At 37.0% G+C, this 25453-nt stretch overlaps 1 protein-coding gene across 1 annotated transcript in view; it reads left to right on the top strand.

Moving 5' to 3' along the window:
* Positions 1-25453, top strand: part of lrp1aa (low density lipoprotein receptor-related protein 1Aa) — a 135451-nt gene that overhangs the window by 24972 nt on the left and 85026 nt on the right. Inside the window, exons 14-31 of the mRNA XM_073825539.1 lie at positions 374-454; positions 633-683; positions 2002-2169; positions 5120-5302; positions 5689-5886; positions 6183-6428; positions 7028-7225; positions 8788-8992; positions 10235-10399; positions 10726-10970; positions 13906-14037; positions 15154-15381; positions 18331-18505; positions 19049-19143; positions 20958-21107; positions 21182-21322; positions 22410-22535; positions 24538-24669. Of these exons, the coding sequence (XP_073681640.1) occupies positions 374-454; positions 633-683; positions 2002-2169; positions 5120-5302; positions 5689-5886; positions 6183-6428; positions 7028-7225; positions 8788-8992; positions 10235-10399; positions 10726-10970; positions 13906-14037; positions 15154-15381; positions 18331-18505; positions 19049-19143; positions 20958-21107; positions 21182-21322; positions 22410-22535; positions 24538-24669 (2919 nt within the window). The remainder of the gene's footprint in view (positions 1-373; positions 455-632; positions 684-2001; positions 2170-5119; positions 5303-5688; positions 5887-6182; positions 6429-7027; positions 7226-8787; positions 8993-10234; positions 10400-10725; positions 10971-13905; positions 14038-15153; positions 15382-18330; positions 18506-19048; positions 19144-20957; positions 21108-21181; positions 21323-22409; positions 22536-24537; positions 24670-25453) is intronic.

Below are 25453 nucleotides of genomic sequence, written 5' to 3'. Positions count from 1 at the left end.
AAATGCATTTTTGCAAATGCTATAGACATTTAGAATTTCATTTATTCGTCTGTTTAATGGCTCATGTCACAAGAAAGCTAAATTTTCCTATTATCCCTATCAATTTTATTCACTATAACTAATATATTACTATTACTTCTTCTTTGTGTAAAACTTAGGACATCTAAATAATCAAAAAAAGGTAATATGAACCTTTTAAAAACAGTGAAGCATATGAAGCAAATGCATAAAGTCACAAAATCATATTTATATTTACTTGCAACCAGCAAAAACTTGCATTATTAATCTTTATACTGCTTTTGGTTATATATGGTCAGTAGTTTTGCTTAGTTTTGTTATTATTGGTTGTTTATGATGATATTTGTGTCGTCAGCATACCCAACCTGTTTCCCGCTCACTCAGTTCACCTGTAATAACGGACGCTGTATCAACATCAACTGGCGCTGTGATAACGGTAAGCTGCTGACAAGTTTTCTTTCATTGTACTTTTCGTGTGTGTCTGTGTGTGTCTGTTCAACAGATTTCCCTCATTTGTCTTTGTTGATCATTTCATGTGTCTTTTGTGTAACGTCATGTCCTCTTCTCTTGACCATTTGCCCCTCCCCCTGTGTCACATGGGCTGTGTGTTGCAGAAAAGGATTGTGGGGACAGCTCTGATGAGTTCAATTGTCCGAACCCGACCGGTTAGTGCATAGATCAACATGCACCATAATTTACTTGTGTTATAACATTATAATAAAGTCTGAACAGGATTTTCATACACCTGTGAGGCTGTGGAAAGATCTAGAGCAATTCTATATTTTAAAACATTTCTTACATTTTTAAGTAAATGTATGATATGATATTATAGTGTTTTGTACTTGTAAAATAATGGAAAATCCTAAAATCCCTTTCCCCTAAAATAGGGAAAACGAAAAGGCCCCTGGCCATATCACTATAACTAACACCACTAGTAGCATCTATAATATGAGATTTAGCATTAAATATTAACCAGTGTTCATTCCCAGAGGTGCATGTTTGATCTATGCAATTTCTATTGTTGCCAATTGTTAACTGTGAAATGTATTTCTAAAGACAAGTTGCTGTATTTACCATATTGTTTTAATGTGAAATACTCATATTTCTGCCTATATTTGACTTGCTTGTATACTTGTATTATAAATGGATTGTATTAAATCATAGCCTATAGCTCACATGGACATGTTCCATGTTGCACCAGTATATATCAGGGGAAAAAAATCCCAGAATGGCTGTTACTTTTATATTGATGAAGTATTAATGGTAGTCTATGGCTTCTTTTCAGGCTATTAGAACTTGTTTCAGTCAAATGTTCGGACTCACCTTGTTATTTATAATACTTATCAAATATGTGACCCTGGACCACAAAACCAGTCATTAAGGTAAATGTTTTGAAATTTGAGGTTTAATAAGTTTGTGAGCATAGGACAATATTTGGCCGAGATATACAACTATTTGAAAATCTGATGGTGCCGAAAAATCCTAATACTGAGAAAATCACCTTTAAAGTTGTCCAAGTTAAGATCTTAGCCATGCATATTACTAATCAAAAATTATGTTTTGATATATTTACGGTAAGAAATTTGCCAAAAATCTTCATGAAACATGATCTTTACTTAATATCCTAATGATTTTTGGCATAAAAGAAACAAATATAATTTTGATTCATACAGTGTATTGTTGGCTATTGCTACATATATACCTGTGCTACTTATGTTTAGTTTTGTGGTCCAGGGTCACATATATTAAAGGTAATCAAAACTGTAGAACAACATAAATCTTATATTGCTTAAATTCCATGTCTAAAAAACAGTTCATTCTCTTAACTTTGTAAGGTGCAACAAGTTTATTTAGATCATGAGAAACATAACTTTAGTCAGGTGTGTCCAAACCTTTGACTGACAGTGTACTTTAATAATGGCTTACTTTATGTATTATATTTTAGAGGATGATAGCATATATTTAACAATTTGCCTCTTCCAGACAATGACTGTGGTGATAACAGTGATGAAGCCGGCTGTAGTCATTCATGCTCCAGCGCTCAGTTTAAATGTAACAGCGGTCGCTGTATACCGGACTACTGGACCTGTGACGGTGACAACGACTGCGGTGACTACAGCGACGAGACCCACGCCAACTGCACTAACCAGGGTAAGTTCATGACACTAATGCTTTGATCCACACCACTAGACAGCAAACTTGTGCTGCTTTCTAAGAAATGGACTAATTCTGAGGTAGCATCAATGTATTGAAGTAGGAATACAAAACAATGTGAAAGCTCTTGGATGTTTAAGCAGCACTTGCTTTTGGTCAATTAGCAGGAAGTGAAAGCTACACCAAACTCTTAGCACATTGTTTGGAAAAGGTCATCGCTCATAAAGTAACTCCAAGTACAAAAGAAATATACAGAGAGAGACCAATGATGACTTTGAAAGAGCTGCAGAGTTAATTCACTGAGGGGTGGATTAGTTAACCAATGTTAACCATAAATATCTTGCTATTATGCAAAAAGTGCCACATTAAGGCACATCTTGAGTTTGAATTGAAGCATAATTGTAACTCATTACAATTATGTAATGAGTTTCATCTATGTACAATTATGTAATGGTATCATATAGATTGTTTTAGCTAGATGATACCAAGAAGCTTTACACCAACATTTACAACAATGTCGAAAATTTTGAAGAACAGATCCTGAAAGTAAAACTTTATAGGCTTAGAACCTTTTTCATTCTTCTTTCATTGGACAGTCAAATCATCTAAACTGTGCTGTGTTATTGGTGCTTCAGGGCCAGATTTGCAAAAGTGATTTAACTCACCATACACCTCAGTCAGGCTTTGCTATAGTGCTGTTCTTTGTAAGTCATGGTGTGAAGTTTCTGCAATTACAAATCACAATAATTAATGAGAAATTCTTTTGTTCATATAAACCACTGCCTTTTTTTTTACCCAAATATAGAGTTCTCTTGGGGATAGATGTCTTTGCCAGAGGCTATGTTAGAACTAGAGTTAGATAGGAGGCACATTACAGGGTGATGATGAATTTAAAAAGGGATTATTACAAACAAATCCCACCTTACGCAACCAACACAATAACAGTTTTATTTCCCTTCGGAGAACTCACAGTGTTTACCTTTGCTAACTTAGCAGATACTTTTATCCAAAATGGCTTACAAATGAAGAATATAACAATGTGAGTAATGTATCCTAAGAAAGCAGTAACATCAGAAGTCGTGCAGTACATATAAGTAAAAGAAAAGTAAACACTAAGACTGGGATTTGGATGTAACAAAGTTAAACAATTGTCAAATAAGGCCAAGTAGAAAATTGTATTAATAAAATTCCGGACATTGTAGAGCTTAAACCTGCTTAATACCGTGATTAGGAAATATTACTCTAAAGTTCTGAGTTCATGTCTTGATGATAGCGTGATGATGTTGTGCTGAATTGCTAGCTACAGTGAGGGAAAAATTATTTGATCCCCTGCTGATTTTCTAAGTTTGCCCACTGACAAATAAATGATCAGTCTATAATTTTAATGGTAGGTATCCAGAAAAACACATTTTAAAAAAAGTTATAAACTTATCAAATTAGCAAGATTTCTGGCTCCCAGGTGTCTTTTATACAGGTAAAGAGCTGAGATTAGGAGCACTCTTATAAAGGGAGTCCACAGAAGCAATCAATCAATCAGATTCCAAACTCTCCACCATGGCCAAGACCAAAGAGCTGTCCAAGGATGTCAGGGACAAGATTGTAGACCTACACAAGGCTGGAATGGGCTACAAGACCATCGCCAAGCAGCTTGGTGAGAAGGTGACAACAGTTGGTGTGATTCTTCGCAAATGGAAGAAATAACTGTCAATCTCCCTCGGTCTGGGGCTTCATGCAAGATCTTACCTCATGGAGTTTCAATGATCATGAGAACAGCCCAGAACTACACGGGAGGTTATTGTCAATGATTTCAAGGGCCCCCTGCTCAAGAAAGCACATGTACAGGTCCATCTAAAGTTTGCCAATGAACATTTGAAGAACTGAGTGAAAGTGTTGTGGTCAGATGAGACCAAAATCTAGCTCTTTGGCATCAACTCAACTTGCCGTGTTTGGAGGAAGAAGAATGCTGCCTATGACCCCAAGAACATGGAGGTGGAAACATTATGCTTTGGGGGGGGGGGGGGTGTGGGGGGGGGGGGTTCTGCTAAGGGATGATGGACGGGGCCATGTACTGTTAAATCTTGGGTAAGAACCTCCTTTCCTCAGCCAGGGCATTGAAAATGGGACGTGAATGGTTATTCCAGCATGACAATGACCCAAAACACACGGCCAAGGCAATAAAGGAGTGGCTCATGAAGAAGCACATTAAGGTCCTGGAGTGGCCCAGTCTCCAGACCTTAATCCCCTAGAAAATCTGTGGAAGGAGCTGAAGGTTAGAGTTGCCAAACATCAGCCTCAAAACCTTAATGACTTGGAGAGGATCTGCAAAGAGGAGTGGCACAAAATCCCTCCTGAGATGTGTCCAAACCTGGTGGCCAACTACAAGAAACATCTGACCTCTGTAATTGCCAACAAGGGTTTTGCCACAAAGTACTAAGTCATGTTTTGCAAAGGAGTCAAATACTTATTTCACTCATTAAAATGCAAATCAATTTATAACTTTTTTTAAAATGTGTTTTTATAGACTTTTTGTTGTTATTCTGTTGTCTCTCACTGTTTAAATAAACCTACCATTGAAATTATAGACTGATCGTTTCTTTTTCAGTGGGCAAACATACAAAATCAGCAGGGGATCAAACACTTTTCCCTCACTGTAGCTGAGAAGATAATGAGCACTGTCTTTATAAAGTTGGAAATGGAGATGCCATTCAAACTAGAGCTGCTTATCACTGGTTTGCCTGAATAGTTCCTTGCAATGTTGTGTGTATTGATAAGTGAAGAGGGCCAAACACTGACCCCTGAGGTACACCCATGGTTTTTAAGTGATTTAAACACTCCTCCTCTCCAGGATAAGCTACCCAGAATCTTATAGAGAGTCTAGCTGGTATAAAATTGTGGAACCTATGGATTGTATAATTGTCTAGATATTACTCTTTTTCCCTATCCACAGCAACCCGTCCTCCTGGCGGCTGTCACACAGATGAGTTCCAGTGTCGTGTGGATGGATTATGTATTCCTCTCCGCTGGCGGTGTGATGGAGACACTGACTGTATGGATCTGAGCGATGAGAAGAACTGTGAGGGTGTAACGCACATGTGTGATCCAGCAGTGAAGTTTGGCTGCAGGGACTCTGGTAATGATGCAGAAAATATAGATATATGTTCTCAATTTAATGGTCTGATGTTTTTAGACCTATTAGAAAACAGATTCTGTTTATTTTGAGATTTAGTAATCCATGAGTAGACTGAGTTTATGAGCAAATGGGTTACAGTCATCACTATCTTGGTAATGGTTTCAGAGTAAAATGCAAATTAACTCAGTAAACAAGTGAGGTGAGGCAATAATGAATCACTCTCATAAAATGTTTTCACTCTCTCTTTAGAGCATGCTTGGGTATTCCGTTTTATTGAAACAAAACATCTAAATGAATTAACTGACCAAATAAACTGAGTCATCACTCTAAATTGCTTCCACAGGTTAGTCTAGACCAAAACAATTTTGTGTGTGTTCATTTTGTAGCGCGGTGTATCAGTAAGGCTTGGGTGTGTGATGGTGACAGCGATTGTGAAGATAACTCTGATGAAGACAACTGTGAGGCACTTGTGTGTAAACTGTCCCATCACGTGTGTGCTAATGACACCAGCATTTGTCTGCCCGCCGAGAAACTGTGTGACGGCAAAGACGATTGTCCTGACGGCTCCGATGAGAAGCTCTGTGGTAAGATTCACCACTGTTGCATGAGGCTCAATGCAGCCTGAAATTGTTTAGTGAGTGCAGACTGACATGAAACTCATACTAGCATAATGCTGATAGAAATACACCATTAAGCCATTGTACCAGGTGAAGTACATAATTAGTGGTGCCTAATGCTGATATTGTTGCTTCATTGTCGAAAGTCTAGTACATATCTAATTTATGGAATTAAATCTGTTTATAGTTTAAAAAATATATGTATAAAAAATAGCTGTTTTATAGATGTTATTTTTACTGTTTTACTGTTTCTTTTCGGTTAGATCTGTGTTCTCTGGACAATGGTGGCTGCAGTCATAACTGTACAGTGGCCCCAGGTGAGGGCATTCTGTGCTCGTGCCCACTGGGAATGGAACTGGGCACTGACAACAAAACATGTCAGATCCAGGGCTTCTGTGCCAAACACCTAAAGTGCAGCCAGCGTTGTGAACAGGACAAGTTCAATGTGAAGTGTTCCTGCTATGATGGCTGGGCCCTCGAACCTGATATGGAGAGCTGCAGGAGCACAGGTGAGATCAGCTTTTCCAAAGCCTCCTGAGCTAAATACGTACTAAAATAAATACTAAAAATAAAACATACAAATAGTTATAAACTGTTGGGGTTTACAATGTTTGGCAGAAGATAAGAACTATGTGCAACGAAAGTAGACTTTCTCTCTCACATATGAGGTGGCCTTCTATAAAATCATTGCAACTGTGGTTAATTTTTTCCTAAGAAAGAGTAGGTGTGACAGAACGAATGCGGAAAATGACGTGGAACTGTTTAGCAGCATAATTGGTGGTATATTTCTGTAATGAAAGAATGTAAATGGCAGAAGAAAGAGGTGGGGTGGAAGATTTACTGTGACAAGAAGTGGCACAGCAGCCCACTTAGCCATTTAAATGATGAATTATGTATGGCTGGACCTATTTCACATTCCTTTAAGAAATAAAAATCTTTAAGATAAACAGAGGTAATGTCACAGGCTTGTATGTGATTGCCAGTCTCACATCATTTTACGGACATGTTGTGCAACAGATGATGATGGAAAATGTCAGAGCGTTTGGCCAATTCAGTGCCTTACTTCATGAGTTATGGCATTCCTTCAGTGAGTTCATTGTTTTTCCAGATCCATTTAAACCCTTCATCATCTTCTCCAACCGTCATGAGATCCGACGGATTGATCTTCACAAAGGAGAGTTTAGCGTGTTGGTGCCAGGCCTGAGGAACACCATTGCGCTCGACTTCCACCTCAACGAGAGCTCGCTCTACTGGACTGATGTTGTCGAGGACAAAATTTACCGTGGGAAGCTCTCAGAGAATGGTGGTAAGTTATATAAACATTTGTTTAAAACAAACAAACAAAAAAAGATTAAAAATGCAATTCACAATTGTGAATACGGCTCATTCGGATAAAGCTGCTTCTGACTGATTTCTGAAATTAATCTAGCTATTTTGTAGGGGGTGGAGGTAATTTGAAAATGTCAGGGTGAAACCTGATATCATAATGAAGAAAAAATAATTGGAAAAGGATGTCGTTGAAAAGACTATATACTATAACCATACAACCATAATCTGGACCCTTTCAATATACCAATAGTTAGGTAAAATTTGTTCCTACACTGTAAAAAATGATTTGTTGACACATTTGACTTTTGACTTTTCAAGTCATCTTGTTGCATTGACTCAGTTAAGTTTAGCAAACACTAGGTGTTAAATTCACTTAACTTATATGTAGTTGTTGAAAAGATTAAATTGTAGTAAATTGAGGCAACACATTGTATTAATTCATAAGCATTTAACTTTTTTAGTTAAGTCAACTAAAAAATATATTTTTTGAACTTAATTTTTTATGTTTTCAAGTCTACCAAGTCTAATTGACACAAAATTCTACATTTTCCTCAACATCAAAGCTTAACTATTTGAGTTTACTGGACTTCATCGCTTTGACATAAAGTTTTGGATATCTATCTGGAACCAGACTTTTCATTAAACACAACTGCAAACTTAAAACTCTAAGCATTTATTTCTTAAAAATATACAAAGAAGTCTTTTGCAAAGATATAAAAACACTACACTGTAAAGCCCAACAAGTAAGGCTTTAGGACAGTCAGATAATAGAAAGGACTTTACAAATAGTTTTTCACAACATTTTTTGTTTATGTTGTCAACCAGACTCACACAGAATCAGCATATGAAACTTAACGATGGTGACTAAAAAAATAAATAAATAAATGATGCTACCATAATTGTGCTTAAGGCTTGCTTTAGTTGGTCTGTTTTCTAATTCAAAATAATTTGCAATATTCTTTCACATCAAACATTTGTGCATTGCTGAATCAAACCTTGAAGTGGCATATTATTACACATTCTGCTTATAACGCATGATAAATAAACACTATACAGTTGTCTCTCTTTGGTTTATTGACTGACATTCATCTATTATAGAAATATAAAAAGTCTTGTTAAACAAATGCCACTGAAATGCTTTAATATTGAAAAAAGAACCGTTTCAGCTCAAGCTTTTAGACATGAACACTTACCATACAATCCTCAACAGTGGTGACAATAATTTTTCATACTACAGTGCATGATGGGAGTTTTTACTATGGTGTTACCCAACATGCATTGCAGCATGAAGCATTTTGTTGATTTTTTGAGATTCATATGCTGGTTCTTGATGTCTGTGAGTGTCTAAATAGTACTGGAGTTTTCAAATTATCTTTAAGTTGAGGTTGTTATAACTCACCCTATTGTGTAGTGAGACACTGCAAGTTGACAGGACATGATTTCACTTGTCCACCTGACAGAATCATTTTTTTACAGTGTATAAATATGTTTTCTGTGTTTCCTTCTCTTCCCTTCTTTTTTAAAAATTTCACACGGCAGCACTGACCAGTTTTGACGTGGTGATCCAGTATGGATTAGCTACTCCTGAAGGTCTGGCTGTAGACTGGATTGCAGGAAACATCTACTGGGTGGAGAGTAACCTAGATCAGATCGAAGTGGCCAAACTGGATGGGACAATGCGCACCACTCTGCTAGCTGGAGATGTGGAGCATCCACGGGCCATCGCCCTGGACCCCAGAGAGGGGTAAGCTGTCCATCATTACTAGTTTAATACTTCTGAAACTTGTATTAAGCCGCTTCAGTGTAACAGGCTTGGTAAACTGCATTATATTAGTATTGTGTATGTATTTGTAGGGCAGTTCGTTGATACGGGAAGAAGGATGCTTAACACAAAACTTTAAAATCGTCCTACATCGCTGTTTTACTTTTTTGTAAAGGGTGTTTGATCTTCTTTGCATGTTCACTTTGTAAACACTTGGTCGGTACTTCTGCAGCGATGTAGAACGATTTTAAAAGTTGGAGGATACATACCCTAACTGTCTTGAACTGGAATACACAGAGTACACGCAGAGCTAGACAAGACGAGCATTTGAGCTTAAAAAGTATGTTAATATATATACATATTTTTTTAAATAACTGATCGTTTCACTAGATAAGACCATTCTGCCTTGGCTGGGATTGTTTAGAGCCCTTTGAAGGTGCATTTAAACTGCATTTTGGAAGTTTTAACTCTGGGGCACCATAAAAGTCCACTATATGGAGAGAGAAAAAAACACAATTTCTTTTTACAACTGAAGAAAGAATAATCATATAATCAATGAAGCTCTACACTGCACAATGAATCTCTCTTTTTACATCGTCTACACTTTGTAATAATGAGATGGTTTGCAAGTGTACAGAACTCACTGATGGACAAAACTCCAGCTTTGCGGAGAGTGGATTGTAACATAAATGCCTCTGATTGGCCATTGTGTTCAAGAAATCAACAGCTATTTCACTGATTGGCTACACTGCTCATCGCTGCCAAAACATGTTGTAAAGAGAAACTGTTGACACTCTCCACAACACAAACACAAATAGGCACTGGATTGTTTGCCAAATCTGTAATATTATTATTACAGCTTCAACTGCGGGTGTTTTTGCTTTCGTTCATGGCCTGTCTTTGCAATTTACCAAATCATTTGCACACTCTTTTTTTCTCTATATCAGCAACATTGAAAAGCTCCATATCCCTGCATTTAGTGTGACAGCTTGTGCGATTGCCATCGGCTCACAGCGCAGTCGTGCCGTGTACCAACTGCTTCGACATGATTATCAGGTTAACTGACTCGTAACGTGTGCAGTGGCTCACAACCTCCCGAGTGTCTGAACTCGCACTGTGTACACCTGGTCTAAAATAATACAAGCGCTAAAAAAATAATGCTTGGACCAAAACACTTCTGACAGCAGCACTTAAAAAGCCCTCATCTGTGCTCTGATTTTGAAGAATCCTCTTCTGGACAGACTGGGATGCCAGCATGCCCAGGATAGAGGCTGCATCCATGAGTGGACATGGCAGACGCACCATCCATAAGGAGACGGGCAGTGGAGGATGGCCCAACGGACTGACTGTGGACTATCTGGAGCGCCGCATTCTGTGGATAGATGCCAGGTAATACAATGTGTTGTGCTTTACCCATGTAGGACAAGCTCCTGGTTAAGCAGTACCCAGACACATGTAGTATCCCAATCCCTAACCCAGGGGTGTCCAGTCCTGCTCCAGAAGTGCCTCTATGGAGTTTAGCTCCAACACTCCTTCCTGGAAGTATCTACTTATCTTAAAGACCTTGATTAGCTGGTTCAGGAGTGTTTAATTGAAACTAGAGCTAAACTCGATTGGAAGGTGATCCTCCAGGAGGAGGACTAGACACGCTTACCCCAACCGTTTAAAAAATTAGTGTGTAATGACAAATGGTTTATTTTTGTCTTATGTCTCAGATCTGATGCAATCTATTCAGCTAAGTATGATGGGTCAGGACTGATCGAGGTGCTCAGAGGACACGAGTATCTCTCGCACCCGTTTGCTGTGACGATGTACGGTGGAGAGGTTTACTGGACCGACTGGCGCACAAACACACTGGCCAAAGCCAACAAATGGACTGGAAACAATGTTACTGTGGTTCAGAGAACAAACACACAACCTTTCGATCTGCAGGTGTACCACCCTTCTAGACAACCGCAAGGTAATCTTCACTTTAACTTTACTTCAAAGTTACTAAAAGCAATATTATCAATGGCTGTTTCACATGGCAGAGCAGTGATATAAATAAAAGTACAGACCGATCAATGTACAACCACAGAACACTGCATGATTGAGTTGACCAATGAATTGCTGTAGGGTTGAGTTCCCACCTAGCAATGTTCTGGAAATGTTTTCAGCAGGCAAGTTTTATTTAAGTTTTACAAGAATCCTTCTGCTAAAAGGTATAGGATAACATTCTCTAAAAACATTATAAAAATGTTTATCGATAACATTGTTAGAACATTATCCTCTAACATTCTAATAAAGCTTCCTATCACACTAGATGTTTGGTTGAAATTTAGTTTGAAAGCGAAAACCCAACCTTTGTTTGTTGTCAAGCCCCAGCATCACCAAATATTTCCAAAAATTACATTACCAACTTCACTTATTATAAACCAGACTGACTTTATTTCTGTCATACATTTACACAAGTTTTTGCTGAGAATAAAAGAGTTGCTGTTGGTGTCTGTTTAAAAGTAATATTGGTTTGATGTCACCATTATGGTGAGAAGCGTTTGCTTTAGTTGGGCAATTTGACTCATGACTTAATGCTTTTTTCCTAGCTGCGGTAACTATGTTTGTCATTGCAAAAGCAACAGGAGGAAATTATGTGATCTAATGTTGTTGGCTACTTGCTGATGTTAAGAATGTCATCATGTAATGATCGGAACTATGCCATTGATTTCATGAGTGATTGTAGTAATGTGTTGCAACAACATAAGATGCAGTGGTGTTCTAATCACTATTTCTCCCTCTAGTTTTTAAGACATATTGTTCACAAATCACTTTAAATTACATAATGCTGTGACAGACACAGACATCAAGAATCAGTGTATGAATCTTAAAATGGTGTCATGCAATGCAACCCATTCTGGGAGCCTTGGATTGCAGCATGAAGTATGTCACAATTGTTGAGATTCATACACTGATGCTTGTGTGACAAACAAAATCAACCAAAACCATCTGATGATATTTCCTTTTGCTGTTTTTGCATTATAACCATAGTTATAACAGCAAGAGGAAAACATCCAAGAGTCAAAATGTCTCTAAAGCAAGCGCGTATGCTAATGATAATGCTGTTTTTTGAGTTATTTAATTGAGTTGGAGTTTCGTCAAACAAAGGTTGACATCTGTTTTCCAATTTAAAGCTTCCCGATGAAATCTATATTCAAATGTTGAGGGGATAATTTTCTAACAATGTTATTAATAAACATTTGTAGCCTTTTATTATTAATGGCATTTCTGTCAACTTTTTGAGAACTTCTTTGTCAACATTTCCCAGCTAGAAATGTTTCATGTTCTGGGAATGTTTTCAGCGGCAAGTTTTATTTTAGTTCCCAGAATGTTCTGCTGAAAGGTACGAAAAGGTCTGAAAGGTCTCTAAAAATGTTTATTGATAACATTGTTAGAACATTATCCTCCAACATTCTAATAAAGCTTCCTATCACACTAGATGTGGACTTGCATTGCTCAGATGTCAAATTTTGGTTGAAAGTGAACCTTTGTTTGCTGTCAAGCTCCAGCATCATTAAATATATAAAAAAAAAAAAAAAAACAGCATTACCAGTTTCACCTGTACATCTATTAACCAGATTGACTTTATTTCTGTCATACATTTACACAAGTTTTTACTGAGATAAACAAAGGTTTAGGTGTTTGATGTCTGTTTGAAAGTAATAGTTTGGTTTGATCTCAGCATTATGGTGAGAAGCATTTGCTTTAGTTGGACAATTTGACTCTTGACTTTTGGAAGTTGATAGCTGCTGTAATTATGTTTGTTATGGCAAAAGCAACAAGAGAAAGTGTGATCAGATAATGTTAGCTATTTGTTGATGTTACAGATCATCATGTAGTGATACAAACCAAATAACTTGAATACCTCAAAGTTACTAAATAACTTTAAATTTTTACTTTCAACCAAAATTTGACATCTGAGCAACATTTGAGTCCACATCCAATGTTCATTTGGAAGCTTCCCACTTAAATCCTTATTTGAATTTTGAGGGATAATGTTCTAACAATGTTATCAATAAACATTTATAGAATTTTAGAGAATGTTATTCTACCTTTTAGGAGAATGTTCTGGAAACTAAAATAAAACTTGCCGCTGAAAACATTACCAGAACATAGCTTAATGTTCTCAGAACATTCTTAGAACAATAACATTTCTAGCTGGGATTTGAACTTATCACAGTGCATTCTGAGACCCTAATTCATGACGTATAAATGTGACTGTGACTGTAGCCTAAGATGTTTATAGTGATTGATGCTAAACACCCCAGAATTGATTCCAGATGCCACAGTGTTCGACATGGGGTGTCTTGTGATTTTAATATAGCTTTGATGTCTGAACATTACAGATCATTTACATTTTATTGTTGAAAAAAAATGTATTGTTTGATTAAATGTTGACTTTAACTCTGCGAAAGACTCCAGGTCAAATTGAGGGAGGAGCCTGTCTGTTTGATGGACACGTGGTTTGATTATGTTTGGCACTTAATAAAACAGCATTTGAATAAACGTGTCATGATAGTTTAGCTCAGTGACTTCATCTTATAAAGCTAGACGGCTGTTTATTCATGTCTGACAGGAGCGGACAGAGGGGATGAATTGGTTTGGACATGCTTTCAGAAACTCCACTATCTGTTTTAAACCTGTAACCTTTGGATTTCTCATTCTACTTTTTCATCATACTTCCCACCCTTATCAAAAAATCATAGATCATGCGACTGCATATCTTATCAAAATAGCCATATGTTGGCCATTAGTTCCAAATCATTGGTTCCTGTCTCAGCTGGTTTGGTTTCTTGGTGGCAGCAATAAATTTGAATGTGACACAGTAGAGCTCAATACTACTCTCTTATCTCTCTCTCCAGCGCCGAACCCATGTGCTGCTAACGGTGGTTTGGGTCCATGTTCTCACCTGTGCTTGATCAACTATAATCAAACGTTCTCCTGTGCCTGCCCGCACCTCATGAGACTAAGCGAAGACAACCACACCTGCTACGGTATGAACTACAGCTCATCTGCAGATTTATTCACAACCTGACAGACTCTGTGCTGTGTGCTTTTTAAAATAAATAAATGAAAACTAGCAGTGTTGTTTTCCTTAATTTAATTAAGTTTACTGAACAAGCTATTTTTTGACTGAATGATTAACAGTAAACAATTTTGACTGAATGACTAACAGTTAACTAAATACTATAATAGTACATACAAATATTAAAATAATGCTGAAAACAAAACTGTAACTACTGTCCACTTAATAGGTTTTTTGTCTATTGGATGTTTGTTTTTAAAGAATTTAAAGCATTTTTTTCTTGCTTTCTTTTCTTTCCTACCTTCGCCTTTGCCTGACCTGACCTAATTTCGAAAATAGATTGGTCTCTTATTTTGTAAAAAAAAAAAAAACCTTTAAAAAAATGAAAATGAAAAGTATAATTATAAAAATAAAAGCTAATTCACAATACTAAATACTATAATAGTATATAAAAATATTAAAATAATGCTGAAAACAAAACTGTAACTACTGTCCACTTAATAGGTTTTTTGTCTATTGGATGTTTGTTTTTAAAGAATTTAAAGCAATTTTTTTCTTGCTTTCTTTTCTTTCCTACCTTTTCCTTTGCCTGACCTAATTTTGAAAATAGATTGGTCTCTTAGTTTGTAAAAAAAACCTTTAAAAAAACTTTAACAAAACCTGCACATTTTCTTTTAAACATCCTCAAAAAAAAATCCTTATTGATTTTTCACAGGTGCTCTACCTGTATTTTATTATACATTGCATTGTGCTGTGTTTAGGGTTGAAGGAAGTTTCTATTAACTTAAGAGAAAAAGTACTGGTAATTTTCTCCCAAGACTTTTTTTTTTTTTGCAGTGCAGAGTGCTTTAAAGATTCTAGACGCACAAAATTAATCAGCCTTTCTTATGATTAATAGTTTTATTTCCCCCAAAAGTTTAGTTTCAGTTTGACATTAACTGTTAATGGATCTTCATGGCCTGCTGACATTCAGATTCATTGCTTCGGGGTGAATCTTTTTTTTTTTTCCCAGTGACCTTTTGTCTGGTTTGATTCGTCTTGTTTTTGGCCCCAGTCATGACGGGTGTCTCTTTGTCTCTTCCAGAGTCGCGTCAGTTCCTGCTGTACGCCCGTCAGATTGAGATAAGAGGAGTGGACATCTATAATCCATACTACAACTACATCATCTCCTTCACCGTTCCTGACATCGACAACGTCACGGTTGTGGATTATGACGCTCTGGAGCAGCGCATCTATTGGTCAGATGTTCGGACACAGACCATCAAGAGAGCCTTCATCAACGGCACAGGAATAGAGACGGTGGTGTCTGCAGGTACAGTATTCATTCAGGTTTTATTCAATTTGAGTGGAATAAAAGCAATTGCATGTGTGCAACAGAAAATAACTGCTTTAAACATTGGTTCAAGCGCATAGTGCTGAAACCTTCTGTAATTGTTAGAAGGGCCAAAGATCAGCAATCTCCATGTAAAAACTGATTAGGCATACCAAACCTTAATCATAGAGACTTGAAACTTGGAGGAATGGTAGTACTCACGCTACCTACAATGTCACCATGGCTCACCCCAATCGGCCTGACGAGGACGCTACAGCGATCAAAATCACTCATAACTCTTAAACTATTTGTTACAGGCTCAAGTGTCCTTATGTCATTGGAATTCTTGGCTCATGCCGGACAAAACGCATTTCTTGGATTCAGTTGTCACCTGGTGAAATTTTGGGGTAATTTTTGAAAAACTTTTGTGTACTGGTCCTAGGCTTCTCGCTCGATTGGAACCAAACCAGTGCAGATTCTCTGGAGAATAAATATCAATAATTATCAAAAAAAGTTGAACTTTTGACTTATTGTTACAAATGGAAGCCAAAATGTTTGAAAGGGGCATGGTCACTTTTAAAGAAATGATTATAGCTTTTGAACGGAATGAGATATCATTGGCAAACTCGGAACACTTATGTAAGAGCTGAGTCTGAGGTCAGATGAAAACAATCACAGAGCTTGGCCACTTGGTGAGAGGAAAAAAAAAACATAAAAACGGCTATAACTATGCAACCATTTGTGCAATCGACTTGAAAGTTGGTATGCGGTGTCTTTGTCCAATGTGCCTCAAGTGCCTATGAGGACATTTGTATATTTTAAAAAAACTTGGTCGCTATGAATCAATAAAGTTTGATCACCTATTAGACAATGTTCATGGAGGCCAATTGGAATGAAACTTGGTGGACCTGTTTGACTTGCAGCAGTAAAGGTCTGTGAGAAATTTGAAAGAAGTCTGCCTCTGGGGTGGACGATATTGCATTTTTCAAAGCAATAAACAATTGTATATTGTGTTTTTTCAAACATACATACAATATTCATATGATATGACAGACCTCCACATTCTGAACAACTTCTAGAACCACTGCAGTCATTCAAATAGTTTGTTCAATAATTGAGAATATGTTAATAACCTCCTTTTGCAAACTAGTCCTAGGTTTTACGCTCAGTCTCGAAAAAACAACAGGGTCATTTAGAAAAGGGACCTCAACGAAAACCTAAAGCTTCAAGAAAATAGGTGAGCACTTGCGACAGGAGATTGGCCTATAGCTGAGGCAGTAACTGTTAAAAAGGTGCAAAAATGCTGTGTTTCTGTAGCCTGACAAGCCAGACCCACATAAATGTAGGGTCTGGGCACTCTCCATAGACAGAGCTCAACCAGAGGGGTGGGATAAATGGTTGTCTTTCAAACTCCCTCTCCACGCAATAGGATAGCGCTACAACCAATCAGAGCAACGAAGAAGGTGACGTACTACGTAGTCAGAGCGACGGAAAAGCGAGTTCCTTGCATGTGTGTTGTGGAAAAGCTTAACTTCAAGTCTTTCAGAGTGGCGGCCAAAGTCGATTCGAAAGAAAGTTGTTCGCTAGCGGCAGCCATCGCTCTATCTCTCACGCGTAATTCACGGAACCAGAGAATGTCTGACGCCTGTTTCACACATACTCCATCTACAGTGCGTCTGCAGTCCGTGTGCGTTATGTATGCGGTGCAAAAGCAGCACGGACTCGTTTTGCTTTCACACAGCGTCCGTAACTGATCCGCGGCTCTTTACCACAAACACAACATTTATCCGTTACTTTGATTTAAAATCCAAACATGCTTTTTCAGCATTGTGATCCTCTTTAATCACAGTACACTAATACAATAATACTAGACATTTTCACATTTAAACTCAATAAATATAAACAACGTATTATTCATCCATTCATCCTCAATAGAGCCATCGCTCTATTTCTCACGCATAATTCACAGAATCAGAGAATGTCTGACGGAACTTATGGTCGCACGTCAGTCGTCATCATGTTAAACCCGCCCACCGACTCGTGATTGGCCCGGTCGATTTTGGATTTTTAGAAATCTCAAGTGAACGGAGAGTAACTAGACTGCCCTTGGAAGCAAATGTAATTTGCTGCCGCTAGGGGCGCGTCTAGATTCTAGGCTAGTGTTTCTGTGGCAAATCCAATAAAATGGCTGAAAATCAGCATATATGATTTCTGAAGGATCATGTGACACTGAAAATTTAGCTTTGCATCACAGGAATAAATTACATTTTACAATGTATATTCACATAGAAAACAGTTATTTTAAATTCGTTTTACTGTATTTTTGATTGAATAAATACAGCCTTAGTGAGCAGAAGAGACTTTCAAAAACTAAAAGAAATCATGGTTGTTAGAATGACCAATGTATTATATTCAGTGTCACTGTCAATGTAATCTGTATGACTTTCTTTCTTCTGTGGAATAGAATGAAGTAGAGTAAAAGTCAGTTTTGGACTATATTGAAAAAAAATTCTTTAAAAAAATTGTCTCTTTTGTTCCACACAAGGGAATAAAATGACATGAAGGTAAATAAATGATGACTAAATGTAAATTTTTGCAGAACTATTCCATTGAGGTTTTAGAATATCAGGATGTTGTTGTTTAAATGCGATGTTATTTTGTGTATGAGAACCTCAGTCATTGTTTACAGTGCAGAACTGCTGTCGTGTTTACAGTCGAGTGTGTTTTTAGTGAGTGCTGTTTAAGTAAAATTAGCACAGCCCTCAAAACCAAATTACAGACATGTTGGGTTTTATGATGAAGTAATGACTCACACTTTACCATCCTTCTTTCTGTTCATCCAGATGTTTATCCCTGTGGAAATGCTCTGAATGTTATAATATCTGATTATATCGATTCAAAGAATTCATATCTGGAAATGGTTATTTTCTGTGTCTTGCGTGTGATCAGATATCCCCAATGCACATGGTCTGGCGGTTGACTGGGTGTCACGTAATCTCTTCTGGACCAGCTATGACGGCAATAAGAAACAGATCAACGTTGCCAGACTGGATGGCTCCTTCAAAAACGCTGTGATTCAGGGCCTGGACAAACCCCACTGCCTCGTGCTGCATCCCATACTGGGGTGAGTTACCTCATGCCACAAACACTATAGTGACATTTACCCAAGAACACTAACACAACAACACATCTGACTTCCTAAAGGCAGAAAAAAGATGCAAAACAGGATGCAGCCACATGCACTCTTGTTTTCTCACGGTTTACTGGAAGACATCACGACATGGAGTACAAGTTTTAGGGGAAAAAATCAGCAAGTTATGCATCAAGTTTGTTATTTTAGTATTATTTCTCTGTAGGGCCGCATTTCTGTCATCCTCTCATGTGCCAAGCTTTTTGTGCATGGTGGAAATGAACAAGCAGCATTCGTTTGAATAATTGATTCATTTAAAATGACTTGTTCATTGATTTGTTTTGTTGTTGAAACACAACTGCAGCACTTTCACTTTGAGGCACTCAACACATGCTGCTCAAATAATTAAATCATGATTTAATAATCGCATAAAGCCATATTGCGATTTCAGTTTCACTCTGGTTAATTAAGTTGAACGTTTGGTGATTGGATATAACCTGCTTAACATTCTTCTTTTATTAACTGTTTCATCTCCAGGAAGCTGTACTGGACTGATGGAAATAACATAAGCATGGCCAACACTGACGGCACAAACCGTACCATGATCTTCACCAATCAGAAAGGACCAGTGGGTGAGTGACAGATGAGACAAGAGACTTTCCCTGTGGTGTTCATACAGGCTCAAAAAGCTTATTACGAGACTGTAGTGTCTTGTAGAACGACGTTAAGACTTTAAACTAATTAGATGCGTTACTTACAGGGGATAATATTTAAATCATTCTCTAAATGATCATTTCCTTAATGTCATTCTGAGCTAACAACAACCGTTTACCAGTGTGAGAGGATCAGGTGGTTCAGTCTGTTGCATTCTTTACTTTTTTGTTAGTTTTTATTTTTGGCCTTTATTACATAATACTTTGTAGAGTTGACAGGAAGCAATGGGTGGAGAGATGGGAACAGGATTGGGAAAGGACCTCAAGCCAGGACTTGAATTCAGGTCACAAAAAGTGCTACTGCACAATACTGTGTGTCAGAGCACAGTCTACAAGAATTTGGCTCCAACATGTACGTGTGTTTTTATGTTTCAAGTATGCTACAAATAGATTTACATATTTATGTTAAATAAAAATACCTTGCAGTTGTACTTTTGGTGTACAAAATTGGTTAAATTAAAGTCTGATAAATTGGACTAAAACTAATTTTGTGCATTTTTTAATTTTGCGGTAGTGCTGAGGTTTAGCTAAAGACTTAATACAGTACAGTTGAGGTCAAAAGTTTACATACACCTTGCAGAATCTGCGAAATGTTAATTATTTTAACAAAATAAGAGGGATCATACAAAATGTTATTTTTTATTTAGTACTGACCTGAATAAGATATTTTACATAATATTCCACAAAAAGAATAGTTTTTGATTTATAAAAATGACCCTGTTCAAAAGTTGTTGTTTTTTTTGTTTGTTTGTTTAGTGATAGATGTTCATTAGTCCCTTGTTTGTCCTGAACAGTTAAACTGCCTGCTGTTCTTCAGAAAAATCCTTCAGGTCCCACAAATTCTTTGGTTTTTCAGCAGTTTTGTGTATTTGAACCCTTTCCAACAATTTCTGTATAAATTTAAGATCAAAAGGATCAAAAGGTTCAAACGTTCATTGATGCTCCAGAAGGAAAACGATGCATTAAGAGCCAAGGGTGTAAACTTTTGAGCAAAATAAAGATGTGTATATTTTTCTATTTTGCCAAAAAATTTTTTTTTTTTTTTTTCCTAGTACTGTCCTTTAGAAGCTACAGAAGATACTTACATGTTTCCCAAAAGACAAAATCAGTTAAATTTACCCTGATCTTCATATTCAAAAAGTTTTCACCCCCTGGAACCTTATCGGCTCTTAATGCATTGTGTTTCCTTTTGAAGCATCAGTGAGCATTTGAACCTTCTGTAGTAATTGCATATGAGTCTCTCAATTGTCCTCAGTGTAAAAATATGGATCTCAAAATCATACAGTTGGAAAGGGTTCAAATACACAAAAATGCTAAAAAACCATAGAATTTGTGGGACCTGAAATTTGTCAAGAAAGATAAAACACGTGTTAAGCTAAAGTAATGGCCAAAAAAGTAAATATTAGTACTAGTAGAACATTTGCAGGAATAATGGAGGTTTTAAAGTGTGTTTTTTTTAATAAGTGGATATACTGTGAAACTGGTTTGATTATAAATTTACACAGAGTCTGGTACGAGTTTACAATAAGGTTTCATTTGTTAACGTTAGTTTACGCACTGCCAACATGAAATAACAATGAGCATTACTTTTTTTTTTTACCAATATGTTTATATGCATGGTTAGTAACTGAAACCCAATGTGCCTGATGACCTTGTTTATAATAACTTATGCAGTGTTATAGTATAAAACAGTAAAAACATTCTTCAACTGCTGGTCTGTGTCTGTGCTGCAGGTCTGTCCATAGACTTTGACACAGAGCACCTGTATTGGATCAGCTCAGGAAACAGCACCATTAACCGCTGTAAGCTGGACGGATCAGGACTGGAGGTGTTAGACGCGGTCAAAGGCAAACTCAACAAAGCCTCAGCGCTGGCTATCATGGGTAAATATAGCACTGGTCGTTTCTTTCATTCAGTTTTTTTTTGAAATGCTAATGTTATGACTGACATTGTGTAGGTAATAAGCTGTGGTGGGCGGATCAGGGCACAGATGAGATCGGCACCTGTGACAAGAGTGATGGAGGAGACTGGAAGGTCTTGAGAAACAGCACGTCTCCCATGATGCACATGAAGATCTACAATGAGACCGTGCAGACAGGTTCAAGAATCAGTTGCATACAGTGTCTAAAGAATTGTTCCACTGACAGCCAAAAAAATCTGGGCTGAATGCAAATTTCAGACCAGTTCATTGTGACTACAATGAGCCTCATTAGCATCGAAAAAAGGATTGTTTGGCTGAAAAGAATTGACCTTGGCTTAATTTAAAAGGATAGTTCAACCAAAACATGAAAAATTGCTAAACATGTACTTGCTTTCAGGCAATCCAAGATGTAGATGAGTTTGTTCATAGGAACAGATTGGAGAAATTTAGCACTTGTTCACCAATGGATGCCCTGCAGTAAATGAGTGTTGTCAGAATAAGAATCCAAACAGCTGATAAAAAACATCACAATAATCCACAAGCAATCTATACACATCCAGTCCATCAGTTTACATATTGCGAGAAGCTGCATGTTTGTAAAAAACTAATTTCATCATCGTGCGTTTTAACGTCTAAATCTATAATCCATAATAATGCTTCCTCCAGTACAAAAGTCCATCCACGGTTGTTCTCTCGCATCAGAATCCACCAACATATTTGTTTAGAATAGTTTTGGACTGCTTTCACTTGGAAATCTGTACATATTTCTCCCCTGGTTCAGTCAAAACTTCTTTTTCACTGGAGAAAGTAATATTCTGGATAATAGATCATTTTTAGCCTGAAACAATGTCTTAAAAATGTTGTAATGATAGATTTGTTTTCTACAAACATTCTTTTCACTTCACAAAGCATTAATTGTTGGACTGGAGTGAATTATTATAATGGACTCATTCTGATGGCACCCATTCACTGCAGAGGATCAATTGCTAAGTGATGTAAATTAAATCATGTAATGCTGAATTTTTCTCTTCCTCTTGGATGGCCTATGAGTGAATACATTTTCAAATTTCAGCATATTGTCATTTTTGGGTGAATGATTCCTTAATTTACATACAGCACATCTCTCTACAGTGCCAATGCAGATGAACGCTGATTAAACTGTATTGTGGGTGGTTTGCGAATATGATGCTGCGCTTTTTAACTGTAATTGGTCCCCTAGGTAAACTGAGTTTACTGGTCGTGACTGTGTCTGTTGTATCTTCAGGTTCAAACATGTGCAGTAACAACAATGGTGACTGCTCTCAGCTGTGTCTGCCCACGTCTCCCACCACCCGCTCCTGCATGTGCACCGCGGGATACAGCCTAAGGAGCGGACAGCAGTCCTGCGAGGGTACGAGCAGAACACACACACCTGACATTCACACACAATACACACCTGACATTCAGACTCACAATTATGTGTGACTTCCTTTTGGGAAAATGACATGGAGTTACAATAGACCACAGTGTTTGCATTTCCTTCAGAGAACAGCTGAAAACACCATATGAATAGGAGCAGAAAACAGCACAATAATATTAGAAGTCAGTTCAACACTGTAGGTTTCATTAGTTTTGCCGCAACTTTTTTATATTACTTAAATATTTATTTATTTATTTTAAAAATTACATACAGTTAATTGTAACAGCTTAAATTCGTGGGTGTTTCTTCAGCTGTGGATGTTTTTGTCTGACAAATAATGAAACACTCATTTGGCTTGTCTTACGATCTTTATAGATAGCATTTTAGTGTATCTAAGCACACATAATTCAGTTTTTACACATATTTAAAAACAAGTTTAACAAATCTTTACAATCATGTTAAAACAAATCATTTTCATGAAATACATATTTAAGTGGTTTGTTGGATCGTCATATTAAGTAATATTAATAACAATAGTAACTATAGCTGCAAGCAGCAATTACGAGGCCAAGCACACCAAGTGAAAATGTGGAGCTAAGCATGGCATTAAGCACCTCCTAGTAACATGATTTAATGGTATCTTGACACGAAATCTATAACTTTTTGTCAGCATGATCTGAAGATGATCCAAATCAAATTTAGTGAAAATCAGACCAAGGAGATCTAGGAGAAGTTTGAAAAAGTAGGTTTTCAACATAAATCAATATGACGGACAGGAAGTTTGGCCAACTGTAGTATATTTGGTATTTACGTTGTCGGCATGACCCAAGGAATATTTTGAGAATATTTTCATTGCAATAAGCCATTTTCATCAGAAGTTATTAGTATTTTTCCTTATAACTTTTTATTACTTTTGACCACAAGGCGGTGCTGCCTCCATACTTCTTGAGTACTGTCAGAGTATGGTGCCGAAGACACATACTGAGTTTCGTAACGATACGTCAATGTGTTTGTCAAATTGGTTTGACTTGACATGCTCCTCCAAATCTAACGAGACCAGTTTCAAGATTTTTGGCCAAACCATTGATAAGTTACAAACAAAAATAGCCATTTTTCATATCACCTGACCACTAGGTGGCACTGTGCCAAAACACTGCATGAAGCATCAGGTCATGCTGGTTATAACACACAACAAGTTTGGTGTCAGTACGCCAAACCATTGTGGATATAGGCTCACATCCAGTTTTGCAGGCTTTTTGTAGAATTCGTTTGCGCGTTATTTGAGAATGGTTTGACTAATCAATTTGAATTCCATAATTTTTTGCCAGCATGGTCTGAAGATGATCTGAGCCAATTTTGGTGAAAATCAGACAAACCGTCTAGGACGAGTTCAAAAAAGTAGGTTTTTCGGACAATTAAAAAGAGAAAAAAAACGAAAACTTATGATTTTTTTTAAATTTGGTATTTATTCTATTAGGCATCAGCCAAGGATTCACAGAAAAAAATAATTTTGATTTTGTGCCTTACATTTCAAAAGTCGGTGCTTGGCCCCTAATAATGGATTTTCATTCACTATTGTTTAAAAGTTTGGGGTCAGTAAGTTTTCCTTTAAAAGTAATGATATTTATAACATTATAAAATATGTCTATTTCAAATTAATACTGTTCTCTTGATCTTTTTTATACATCAAAGAATCCTGAGAAAATAAAAATTTCATGTTGTACATATATTATGCAAAACAGCTGTTTTCAACATTGATAATGAGAAATGAAGACATGAAGACATATTATTACATTTGTACAGTTTTTACTGCAACCTTGGTGAGCCTTCAAATCTTTGAATGGAAATGTATATTGGGATCAGTCTTGGAAGGAAAATATTGGTGAAACAATAAAATCTTTACATTAAGGAATTTTTAAAGTAGCAAAAAATAATAACAAAAGGCTTGTATTTGTAGAAACAAACTGAAGTGTGGTTGTTGTGTTGATTTTAGGTGTGGGTTCATTCCTGCTGTACTCCGTTCATGAGGGCATTCGAGGAATCCCACTGGACCCTGCTGACAAATCAGACGCCCTTGTACCAGTTTCAGGAACATCACTCGCCGTTGGGATTGATTTCCATGCCGGTTAGTCTCAACATTCCTGATTTTAAAAATGCAGATGTTTTTAGATATACAATAGTGATATATTATGAACAGGTGTTAAATTGATGATTTTACTGTTAGACATATAAAAATATAAACACTGTTTACTAGGGATGCACTGAATGTTTGGCAACCAAAATTATTTGGCTGAAAACAGCAAAAAAAAGCTCTTTCAGTGTTCGGCCGAATAAACGAAAAGGCTGAATAAATACCAAACAATGACGTGACGTGATCAAATAGAGGCACTCTAAAGCAGCAAACATGTCGGCAGTGTGGAAGCATTTAAAACTGTCAGAGAAAGAAACAAAAATCATTACAAGCACAGACAGCGCAAGACTGTTTAGTATGTCCTGAAAAGAGTGGGGGGGGGGTTGTTGCTGGTTACTATATGATGACTGAAATCGCGAAATGGCCTTAAACCATTAGTAAATAAACTACAGAGCACTATGTTGTCTAATACACGCACAAATTGTATTTATTCTGATAGTGCTGCACAAGCTCGTAAACCAGGGTTCAAAGTCCAAAGCGTGAGGAAAATCTGCGTGATAAGTATCATTCATAAATCTGCTGCTGTCAGCAAAAAGTCGTACTGAGGTCTTCTTGAGGGTTTCCGCCAAAATAAAAATCAACATTCATAAATGATAGTATTGTGATTTTACTGTTGTTCTGTAAAATAAAATAAAAAAGGTAAAAAAATAATGATAACAATCATTACAACAGCTCTATTAATACATTTATTATAACATTCTCCTTTGCTCAGCAAGGC

This window comes from Garra rufa, chromosome 20 (assembly GCF_049309525.1).
Source record: "Garra rufa chromosome 20, GarRuf1.0, whole genome shotgun sequence".
NCBI lineage: Eukaryota > Metazoa > Chordata > Actinopteri > Cypriniformes > Cyprinidae > Garra > Garra rufa.
This window is presented reverse-complemented; position numbering and strand designations above follow the sequence as displayed.